Below are 12,522 nucleotides of genomic sequence, written 5' to 3'. Positions count from 1 at the left end.
AGGTAACAAATATTTTATTTCCAATCACTAATAGGGAAAGAACAGGAACAAGAATGAATATATTTTGTGGTCCTTGTACCTTCTGTCACAATGTTTCTTTCCATCCACATTTCTGAGTCTCAGCAGGACATCAGGTCCCAGGCACTGTGCGGACTCAGATGGAAACAGGTACATTTCATACTGCCTCCCAATCCTCCCTTCTCACCAGAATGCCAATGGAATGTTCCAGAACTCTTGATTAGAGATATGGTAAAATTCAAGGAGGAAGATTCCTGGAAAACCAGATGTGAGTGGTTTAAACCCAGTGAAAGGGTGACTGAGCACATGGTCAGAAAAGCCCCTTTTGGAGAGATGAGGGTCATGAGGTAGGTGCTCCTGACTTCCTGAGTACCTTCCACATTTTACAGATGAGAGAAACCAAGGCAACAAAAACATTAACTTTCATAAGGATGCACAGGTACAGGGAGGGGTAGATTTAAATTCTAGGTCATTTGCAGTGCTGTGTGCCATGATTTTCCTCATTGATCAGTACTACATCACTTCCATTGGCTTTGTTTCCCTTTTGAATATCCAGAAAGTCTGTCAGGTATGTCCTGGTGATCCCTCTCCTGACAGCTGGGCACAGCTGGGGGTACTGTCCAGTGCAGGGGCCACCACTCCCATTGTCTATACCAGGGAACAGTTGTTTCCACAGGGCTCCCCTCTCTCAGGGCTGTACTCCTGAAAAGCAGCCACAAAAGAGGTGCCTCCAGCTTCTTTGGCTTTCTCACTGGGTAAAGCCCCCAAATTCCCATGAGCATGCTTCTACTGCTGCTGTCAGTTGCCCATCTGCTCCTCCCTCCTAAGACAAATGCAGAATATGAGGCCCAGGCTTGTTGTTTTCAAAGCACATCCTCTCAGCTTGGGTCCTGGCTGTCCTAGAATTTACATGGATGCGACATTCCCTTGGGAGATTGGATTTTCCATGTGGAAACAAAATGTTCAGAGGAGGAGGACTTAACCAAAGGGAATGCCAGGCCACTGTGTATCTCAGCAAGTCTTACCAGGAGGGACATTTGCATAGTGAATGCCAGAGGGTTACCTTGGGATCCAGAGAGACCCTGTGTCTGAATACTAACTCCAAAACTTACTGGCTTATTGCTTTCACCTTTATCAGCCCATTTCTGAATCTGTTGGCGGGGGGTTGATACTCAATTTTCAGACTTATTGGCAAATGAAGATTAGGGACATAAAATACAGCTGACCATCCATAATTAAACACTGGCCTAGAGCGACGACAAAATAGTGTCTTCTTTTCTGTATCACTGCATTGCATAGTACCTTACAGGGGAAACTGAAGCTTCAAATTGTTAGGTTCCATGACAAGGTGACAAAGGTATTCATTGCTGGAAATGGAAGGATACTTTTCACTTATTGTTCACAAGAACACCATGAAGGACATTTTATTTCACCAAACTCAGTGATCCTGAGCAAACACCTTACCTAAGGGGCAACACTGAACACCATCAAAGAAGGCCACAGCAAACCACAGCTCTGACACAATAATCCATTTGACAAGACATGGTGATATTGTGACAGTGCAATCTATGGAAACATGATACCTTGCTTTAACATGCAAGCTCCACTCCAAGCCTCAGTGTTCCCTTTTATAAAATGGACATAGTAACTGCCTCCCTCCCTAAGAGTTAATGGGATGACAGTTAAATAACATCACTGGCTTACCAGGGAGCTTGCCACACAGATGCAATCAGCAAAGATTAAATGGCTTAACCTCATTCCTTTCCTTCTGACTCCAGCAAGGTTAAATGACATCCTTTGTAAGCAGAGGTTCGATTTCTAAGAAAATTAATTTCTCTGCTTTTGGTTGAACTTTCATTGATTTAATGGTTAATATTGGTATCAGCTAATTTTAATGCATGACAAAGCACCCCAAAATATAGTAATTTAAAACAACAATTGCCAAGGATTCTGCAGGTTGACAATTTCAGCTGGGCTCATGTGAGTGATTCTTTTGCTTTCTCAATAAAGCTTACACATGCATCTGGGACCTGTCAGCTAAGGGGCTCTGCTGGGGCTGAATGGCCCAGGATGGTCTCAGACATATATTGGGCAATTGGTTCAGTGTCACCTGGGGCAAATGGGATGAATGAGCCATAGGGCTGTCATCATGCAGCTACCCTAGGTTGCTGTCATGAGGTTTCAAGAGCCAAAAGAGAGAGAAACCCTAGCGTACAAGCACTTTTCAACTCAATGTTTACTTCACATTTGTTGCTATGCTGGTGGACAAAGACAGTTCCAAGGTCAAGCCCACCAACAAGGAGAGAGGAGACACTGCCCAGCATGAATGCACTGCACTCATTGCCCTAAATGTCTAGTGCCACAGTGATGCAGAATTACAGTTTAGAAAAACAATTAAATATAAATAAACCAGACTCTGCAATGCTGAACTTGTAAAAATGATTTTTACTCTTAAAGTTATTTAGTTTTTTAAATCATGGTCATTCTCACCACATTCCTCTCAGGTGAATGACAAAATTACTTTGTGAAATTCTGAAAAAAAAAAAAAAAAACCTAACCTGGAAATGTCCCTGTTGTTGTATCAAACGAGTAAGTTGTGGAACTCCCTATCCAGAAACATGCTATGACTTTGCCACCAGGAGTCCAGCCTGCATCTCTTTCCACATTCAAATGTTCCTGTTCCTCTCACGTGCCATGGATTTGTCCCCAGCAGAGGCATGTTGCATAAGCAGAGTCTTCTGTGGAAGGGATGGAACAAACTAGAAAATGGCACCTCCAGTGAGAAAGGGAGATGGGACCTGCAATGTGAAGCAGACTTGGGTCATGGCTGGGGCCTGGGTGGACCACACCTGCTCAGACACCAGCCCAATCTGCCAGCTTTGCTGAAGAGCCAGTTGCTTTTCTCAAATCATCTTTCAGAGCCCTGAGCAGAAGTGCTATCATGCACTACGAACTCCTCACCATACTTTTTAGGATCTCTTGGGATTTTACACATTTTGTGGTGGTTGACACTGCCAGTTTGATAGTCATCAAGATCAGTGTTTCATTCTTCTATTAAACAATTTCTTTGTAAATTTTTTCCCCTGAGGTGTGTCCTAAGAAAATATTCTTTTTGTCAGGAAATCATGATAACATTGATTTCACCAGTTTGGACTTTATTGTTTATAATCTCATCATACCAGAAAGAACTTACAAAAATATTTAATAATGTGGACAATAATAGGCATATTTATGTTCATCACGATTGTAATGGAATTTTTCTAGGTGTTTAACTCATGTGTGTAGTTGTGAGTTAGGGTAGCACGGAGGGATTTTATTTTCCAGCTTGTTTTCAATGATCAGGTTTGGTTTCCCTGAAAAACTTTTTGATCATCCATCCATCTTGAACAATCATCAGTAGAAACAGTATTTTTATTGAAGTCACTGTTTTCATTTGATCAGGTTCTTCATGTATGACCCAGTCCTTTTTGTCACTTCATGCGCTAGATAGTTTAGGCTTTTGTGGTCCTTGGGAAAAGACCATCATCTTCATTAGCAATTCTGGGTACACACGGAATCAGGCAGATGCCTGGAAACTAAATGTTTCATGACTGGTTTCCATTTACTTTTCAGTGTCCATCTTCCCGAGAGGGAAGGGATGATTTCAACAAAAAGGTCGGTTTCTATGACCTCCCCAGGACACTTGGCTGATGTCAGCAGCCTGTAAGAGAGAGACAAAGGTCCTTAGTATGCAATACGACGAAGTTAGGGACATCAGACTGCTTCTCTATGAGGCTACTACTCGAAGGAGGGACCAGAGAAACACTGAGAAGAAATAAATGGAGAGGGAAGGCTGAAGGCTGCTAACTCTGGCACCTCTGGTGAGGTGCCATTTCTCTTCCAAGTGGACAGGATGAGCAAACAGAGGCGAGAGAGCGCCCAGTGGCTTTGCTGGAGTCACATACCAGACTTTTTCAAGTCAAATTGTAAAACCTGAAGACTGCCATGGAGCGCCACGCACAAGTTTTCCCCAAAGGCTGGCAATGCTTATGAATAAGAAAGACAGAGAAGGGTGGTGGGGGTGTGGACTCTTGGGATTTGATACAAGACCACCGGGGATGGTTCCCTAGTAGTGAGGTGTCCATGACTGAAAGTTGAAAGGTTTGGAACCAGGAGGCGAGAAATGGCCTCGGGAGGAAACTGAGGATCAGAGAGGTTAGAGACGACTTAAATAGGGGTTTAAGAAACGCGTTAAGGGAAGGCTTGTGCCAAGCAAGACGCCTGGCAAGGTGGAGAACCTGTTGAAGAAAGAAAACCGCATGATGTGACTCAGCAAGATGATCTTGCCAAGAATCCCGCTGGTCATCTTGCGGACAGGGGGCTCTTCCCATCAACAGCCAGTGCCTTTCATCTCTGGAGATGAGGCTGAGGACCGAGCGGCCCCGGGGTGTGTAAAGACCCGCGTGAGCTTGGCGCAACGTGGGGGCGGGTGGGTGAGGAGCACCGTCCGGCGGCACCACAGCCACAGCCACAGCCGCGCTGGGCCGAAAGACACACGTGGAACGGTCTCCCGGGCAGGTGCCAATGCGGCGAATCTCGCTGTGTGGGCAGGAGGTTCCCGGCCCCAGAGGTGCGGGGCGCCTGCGCAGTGGGCCTTCGGCGTCGCGCGCTGCGGGAGCCAGGAGACCCCCGCCCCCGCCCCTCGCCCTCCGCCGTGGACGCGCACGCGGACCGGCCCGCGAGCGCGCACGTGAATGCGCCTCACCTCGCTCAACCCCTGCCGGGCGGCTGAGCGACCGAGGGCGGGAGCGGCGCACTGGCGGTGGCGACGCGGTGGGCTGCGTGCGGAGTCGTGGGCTGCCGGGTCCGGGGAGGCGGCGGAAGCGGCGCCTCCAATCAGGCGGCGGGTGGGGACCCTCCGCGCGCCCGGCCGGCGGCTGCCCGCCCCGCGGACTGACTGACGCGCCGGCTCGCCCCCGCCCCCGCGCCCGCCCCCGCGCCCGCTTAGTCTTCCCTCGGCCGCACTCGCTGCTCCCGCGACTCTCTCTGGAGCCCGAGCCTGAGCCCGATCCCTGTCGCTAGCTCTCGCCCTCGCCCTCGCCCGGCCCTTTCTCTGCAGACCGGCTGCTCTGCTGCTCGGCGGCGGCTCCGGCCACTCTGGCGGCGGCCTCCAGGATGAAGTGCAAGCCGAACCAGACGCGGACCTACGACCCGGAGGGCTTCAAGAAGCGGGCTGCATGCCTGTGCTTCCGCAGCGAGCGCGAGGACGAGGTGCTGCTGGTGAGCAGCAGCCGGTACCCGGACCGCTGGATCGTGCCCGGCGGGGGCATGGAGCCCGAGGAGGAGCCCGGCGGCGCGGCGGTGCGAGAGGTGTACGAAGAGGCGGGAGTCAAGGGGAAGTTGGGCCGGCTCCTGGGCGTTTTCGAACAGAACCAAGATCGCAAGCACAGGACCTACGTGTATGTACTGACTGTCACCGAGCTGCTGGAAGATTGGGAAGATTCCATTAGCATCGGGCGCAAGCGAGAGTGGTTCAAGATCGAAGATGCCATCAAGGTCCTGCAGTGCCACAAGCCCGTGCACGCCGAGTACCTGGAGAAACTGAAGCTGGGCGGCTCCCCGACCAATGGAAACTCCGTGGCCGCGTCCGCGTCGCAGAGCGATCCCTAGTATGTACCGCTCGCGCCCGGACTTCGGTGGTCGCCTGGCTTCAGAAAAGCCCTGCCGGAGGGAGCACCTCTCCTGCCATGTGCGGTCGCACGGGCAGGAGAGAGGCTTCTTTTGTTTCCCTGGCAGACCTCTGAATCACGCTTGCAAATTGTCTCAGTCGCCAGGCACTGTTTTCAGACAATTTGCACGTTTTTCAGACGCTTTCAAAATCGCTTCTTGGCGACACTGTAAAATGTTTCGGTAAGCCAAAGCTGCAAGGGGTTTCGTTTAAAGGTGCCTTAAGTGCTGGCCCTGCTCTGCTCTTGGGGGTGGGTGTGTGCGCGCGCCTTGTGATGTTTTGGTTTGGGCTTTTTTTTCTTTCTTTTTTTTTTTTTTGTACTTCACATGTTCGTGCGTGAGTGTGCGTGCGCATTTTGGATAGCAGGCGTGTGGTTTGTTTCGGAGTGGAGGCCTTTAAGTGCGCCCTGCTTGATCGTGTGGGCATCTTCTATTATTTTCCCCCCGAAGTTGCCTTTCCTTCACAGCCTTCCTTCATCTTTGCCAGCAAGCTCTTCTGTGGTGGGAGTTGGTTGGGATCGTTTTAAATTAGAAAAATGGGAAAATTAAAGCTTGTGCTCTTCCTGCAGTCAACAGAAATTTCGGCTTCAGAAATGGGATCTGATGTGCCTCTTTCAGAAATGCCTGTGTCTATTCATACGTAGATCGTTTGATTTTTTTTTTAAATTCCCACCTTAGTTGGTTTTTCACTGCTGACTAGAAATTTTCATTTCCCATTGAGTTTATGAGGTATTGCCCTATAGAGTAGATATTTCTGGGGAATTGCTAGCAAAACGCATGTGATGTCTACCTCTTATAATGAAAACTATATTCATAGAATATAATTTAGGCTGCTGGACTTCCAATGCCCAGTGCCTATTTCTGGACACTCTGGAAGAACTGTGATTCTCTCAGTATGCATTCGTTTTTCAAAGTAAGTCATGGCCCATGTTTGAATTTAGTGATAACCTGGTTAAACTTCCTGACTGGCAGTAACCACAAGAATGGAATCTTTTGTGGTGATTGCATCCCAAGTGAGTGAGTTAAGTCTATTTGCTATTCACTGTTACAGATTTTGCAACCTGTTAGGACACCTGAACATTTTCTCTTCTTGGCAGAGGATAAGTGTTTTGTTTAACAGGCAAACTTTTTGGGTTGCTGAACCAGAAGCTATTAGTTTTTTTTTTTCCTTGGTACTTGCTTAAAATCAGGAATCCCATCTATAATACATTAGTCTCTCTTCTGGAACTTCCTGTGTTTCCCTAGCCTTGTCTGAAATTAGGTAGAAGGAAAGCCTACTTTATGAAGAGAGTATTGAGTGTGAAAAGAACATTCCATATCTAACATTTAAGCAATTTAACAACATTCTATGAATGAATGATGACTACAAATGGAAAGTAATGATTATGTAAAACAATTTGGTACAGCTCAAAATAACTTTTTGTTGTTGTTGTTTTGCTGTGATGCTGGGGATTGAACCCAGAGCCTCAGAAATGCTAGGCAAGCACTCTTCCACTGAACCTCATCCTGCCTGAAGTAACCTTTTTTTAACATAATTACTGCTAAAAATTTAATAGAAGTACCCTTATAAAATTAGCGAATTTTTTGATGTACATCATACATAAGAACAATTCACAAGTCTTAACTATACAGCTTAATGAATTGTTACTTAGTGAACACATGCAGAAGCTAGCATCCAGACCAAGAAATTAACATTGCCCATGACCCAAAGACTATTGCATTTCTCCTAATCATTACTCTGCTCTCCCATCTTAATATCAAAGAATAGATCATGTTTTGAACCATAGGTGTACTCCTTTCTGCTGCCCTCTTGTGTACTTTCTGCATTTTACCCTTCCAAGCATTCAATATTTTTCTCCATTTGGTTTGCATTGTAATTTTACAAATTAATATTGTTATATGCTGATAGAAAGTGGGTGTCATTGCATTTATAAAGAAATGTGTTTCCCCTTTTTCTAAAAAATTTATTTCACATTTAAATAGAGATAAAGTACATTATTCAATCCAGAAAACATTTTCTGCAGTAATGCTACCAAAGGAAAGGGTAACTTAAAAAATGGTGACTTTTAAAAACCAACAGTTTTATTAACTGAATCATATAGTCCAATAAAATATCAATATTTTCTGCTTTTCTCTAACAAAGTGATATATATTGAATATATATTTGAATCATATTTTTTTACAAGTCATAGGAAAAAAAGACAAATCTATAGACACTGCAGATTATTGGTTGTCTGGGACTGAAGGTAGGAGCTGAGTACAGAGAATAAAGGGAATAATTCCAAACAAATTGACTTTTATTATTCAAACAATCTCAAGACATATCCTGTGCACCCCCTCCCCATGACCTAGTTACTCAAGATTAAGTTCTATATTATCATCCACAGTATACTTACTAGATTCTACTTATAGATTTTTGGGTAAATAAAACCCCTTCCACCTGTAACACTGACACAGGAACTTGGAGGTTTAACATATACTTGCTATTATTAGAGGAAAACAATGCATCATATCATATAGTTTCTTCTTTACAGGTCTGATAAAGGCAAGAATGTACAGCATTGATAATTCTTAAGAATTGTTAGCCTATAAATATGTTGTTCCCCTCCTTTCTTCCTTCCTTCCTTTGTATGTACTTACTTTATTTAACCAGAAATGTCTAGAATAATGTTTTTAAGGATTGATTGTCAGGATCACTTAAGTGTTTTTAAATAAGATATTCTGTGGAACACAGTCTTGTCTGAATAATTAAAAGCTCAAATAAGTGGCATTTTTAAAAAGACTTAAATCAGTAGATTTAGGCTACAACAGGTGACCAGAGTTAATACATAGACATTTCTACCAATTCAGTGCTCCAAAAGATGATATACTGTTGGAATTTTTTTTCCTTCAAAGAGTGTTACAAGTCACTTAAATATTATTTTTATGATTTCACTAAACATAGGCAGCTAGATTTTTATAGCCTTCCCCCTTCCCCCATTAAGAAAGAAAAAGAGTAGTCTCTGCAGATAATTGCAGTTTGCAGCTATAGATCAGAAACTTATTTTCTACATGGTTAATAAATAGCTTATATTATCCATTTTCAGCTAGTCAACACCCTCCAACTGAGGTGCAAGGGATTGAACTCAGGGCCTCATGCATACTAAACATGCACTGTATCATTAAGCTACATTCCCAGCCCCCTAGTCAAGTGCTTTTATTTTTATAAATGTATAAAGAGAAAACTGTAATATAGATATGTAGATTTCCTAGAAACATAATACTGTATAAATTTTTTTCAAGAAATTTTGTGTGTGGCTGTAAATACAAAATCTGTTGGGCTATGGTTGTAGCTCAGTAGTAGAGTGCTTACTTAGCATGTGTTAGTCACTGGGTTCAAACCTCAGCACCACATAAAAATAAATTTTAAAAAAGGTTAAAAAAACTAAAAAAAAATCTGTTGACCACACTTTTAAGAAGCAAACTAAAGGGAGAAAATTGTTATGAAACAATTCAGTTGCTCTTTTACTTTGCATAGATTCAAGATAATGGATACAAAGATTTTAATTAATTTGCATGATTTTCATTGAAAAGATTCATATACAAATGCCAATTTGTTCATAAAATATAATAAATAGCTACATATTTTTGTTAACCTGACCAGAGCTTTCGCCTCCAGGTTTCCCTTATTGTGGGGGAGCTGCCAGGTACTACCAAAAAAAAATTCATCAATATTTTCCTGGTAGTTATCTCATAATAAACAACTATACTGCATTTAGAAGATTTTAGATGTTTTTGGTTCAGAACCACTATGAGAAACCGAAGTCACTATGTTGACTGTACTTAAATATGATTTTTTTTATGATAGAGAGCTTGATGTGATAGAAACTACATCAGGTCTTGGAAGTCAGACAGACGTAGTACCAGTTCTTAGTCACTCTAACTTCAGCCGAGTTATCTAATTATCTGATGCTCAAGTTGTTTTTGAAATCTGTCATTAGAATAAAAAGAGGTACTTCATGTGTATCTCCAGTGAGAATTCTTTTCTGACCATGTGAAAAAAGCCCCTCCTGTGTGATAGTTCTCATAGTTTATTGGGCTTAATCTATTTGCAAAGCTAGGCATCCACAGGTCCACAAATCCTTTGGTGGTTGGGAATAGTCTGATTTGTTTCCATAAACCTAGAGTCCAGAACATGGAACTTAGGATTTGTCTGTGCTTGTGGTACTGGGGAATGAACTCAGTGCCTCACACATTCTAGGTTAGTAGTCTACCTCTGAGCTATATCCAAAGCCTGAATTTAGGATTTGTGGGTTTTTCTCTTTTCTTTTATTTGTATTGGGGATTGAACTCCTGGGTGTTCTACCAGTAAGCTATATCCACATCCCTTTTTAAGACACCCAGCCTAGTCTCAAACTCATGATCTTCCTGCCTCAGTCTCCCAAGTTGCTGGGACTATAGGTGTGTGCCACTGTGCCTGGCTTTTTAAAAATATCTTACATACTCATTCCCCTTTTGCAAAATTTCTGGTATCAGGTTTCCTGAATTTTTTTTTTTTTTGTGTGTGTCACATTGGCCTGTGAATTCCTCAGCTGTTTATCCAGACTCACATTGCATCTGCATTAGATAATTCTGTGAAAGCTTTCCAAATGCCAAGTGATTGACACACATAATATGCCCTCACTAAATTTGTCAGTTGGGAGAATTGTTAATATAAGCTTGCTAATTGTATGTTGGTTTCTTTTTCCAGATGAACAGTAAAGATGTTCAGGATTGCTCTGAAAGAATCATTGATGTGATCCTAGTGCTCAGTGAAATTGTCAAGTGCAGGTGAGCACTTGAAATGTTCCCAAGGAGACAGCTCATCTGTTTTTTCTCCTGCGTCTCGGGACAGACACTCCTTCTGTCTATTCTGCTGACTCTTCTTGCTCTGGTTGTTGTACTATTGTACGTGAAGAGACTCTTAATTCAGCACCTATAGCCTTTTGTTGTGCTTTTTTGATGTGTCTGCCTTCTTCATTAGACTATATCTTTGAGAGCGAAGACTATTTTTCCTTACTCTTTTGCATATCCTGCATCTGAGACACTACTTGAAATATGGTTGGCTTCACTGAAGGTCTTTGATTCAATTAATATTTTGTAATCCCTGTGTGGCAAAACATTCCCCTTCCAATCTGGTGCTAGTAGAGTACATGTGTTCTAGGCACCATGGTGTAGCTTTTGTGTATCAGGTGTTTCAGAAACATTTCCAGGCAGTTGTGAGATGTTCAAGGCCAAGAATTGTTAATCATATTTCTATATCATACCACACAGTGGCTGGCACAGTTTTACAATTATGCCATCGCATAGAGAAACATTTGGTAGAATCAGTCCTTCATGTAACAACTTCAGTGTTTTTGTACTGTTATTAATTTGCTTAACATTTTATTCAGAAAATCACTTGCTATAAAGGTAAATTGTAAAAATAAATACAATGCACACAAGATAATATTGTGAGTTTTATAAAAATAGATCTTAAAATAATATACAGATAATACATTTAATTTTTTGCAATGCCCTAACCACTTCTTACATGTCATCTTAACATCTCTTTGAGGAAAAGCTTTTTTTTTTTTCATCTTACAGATTCAATATACTCTATTATTTGATGCCAGAGCCAAGAAAGACCACACACAGCATAGCCAGTTTCCAAAGTTAATTATGCCATGAAGTTTGCCTACATTTCTTTTGCCTCTCACTGTTTCAGTTGGTCATAGTTTTCATTCCTTTTCCAGTACACTCAGCTAACTCCTCATCCCACCTAGTTTCTACATATGCAGTGTTGAGAGACCACACTGTTGTCACTTAGAAAAGGCATTTGGGAAAAAGACATCTGTAATAAGGGAACACAGTATGAAGGATTTTAAAGGGAAGACTTGGGTCAGCCACTTCCAGAACAACATTAGGACAGAGAGAGTTTAGAGGAGAAATATCATTGTGTTTTGCTATGGAGTGTGTGACATCAGCACTCTTCCCCAGCTCCTTACAAGAGTCCCAATATGGCTGTAATGTGATGGTTTGCTTTATTATTCTTTTGCATTATAAAACAATTACATTGGGAAAAGCTTGGACTCTGTAATAGTGTTAACATCCTTCCTCATGGTACCAGTGAAATGTGTTGATTGTGTCCCCAGATTTTACAGAATTTGAAATAAAAACACATATTTCTGATATATTGGTTATTTTAGCTGTGATATGGTACTGTGATTATTTTTTTAAATGCTTATCTTTTAGAGAAATGTACTGAAATTTCTAGATGATATGCTACTGGTATTTGCTTCAATATAATTCGAGGGTGGGGTAGGCAAGTGCATAGATGAAACAAGATTGGCTCTGACTTGATAATCGTTAAAGCTGTATGATGGATGCTTGAGAATTCGCTATCCTATTCTCTATACTTTTGTATATGTTTGAAATTTTCCATAATAAAAATTGAAGAAAAAAAAAACATTCCTCAGAGTTTCTTTTTCTAGAATTTAAGTATGGAAGGCTGGTGAGGAAACCAAACCCACAGCCCAAGAAAACTCATTTCTCTTCTCCACAAACCTACCTTTTGTTCGTGAGCCAAACCTGTTGGCAGAGTGCTCTTCCCTTAGTGTGAATTTTTCTTTGGAGGTGCCCTCCCTGCACCCCACCCCCCATGACAAATGCAAAATATTTTAGCACCACCACTATGCCATACATGACCAGCAATCTTTCAACTCTAGTAGTGGACATAAGTTTAGGTTTACCAATGGAACAACACTCCTTATCCTACAATTTATTATTTTTTTAATATTT

The 12,522-nt window shown here is 42.5% G+C and overlaps 1 protein-coding gene across 1 annotated transcript; it reads left to right on the top strand.

Annotated features, from left to right (window-relative positions):
* Positions 1–5,172: 5,172 nt before the first annotated feature.
* NUDT11 (nudix hydrolase 11) lies at positions 5,173–10,568 on the top strand (the record flags this gene model as incomplete). Its single annotated transcript, XM_081277653.1, has 2 exons — positions 5,173–5,666; positions 10,454–10,568. Coding segments are annotated over 2 exons (495 nt in total). The 3' UTR covers positions 10,455–10,568.
* Between the last annotated feature and the right edge of the window lie 1,954 nt (positions 10,569–12,522).

This window comes from Spermophilus citellus (genome assembly GCF_964194105.1).
Source record: "Spermophilus citellus genome assembly, chromosome: X".
Lineage (NCBI taxonomy): Eukaryota > Metazoa > Chordata > Mammalia > Rodentia > Sciuridae > Spermophilus > Spermophilus citellus.
Note: the sequence above shows the minus strand (reverse complement) of the source record. Positions and strands in the feature narration are given on the sequence as shown.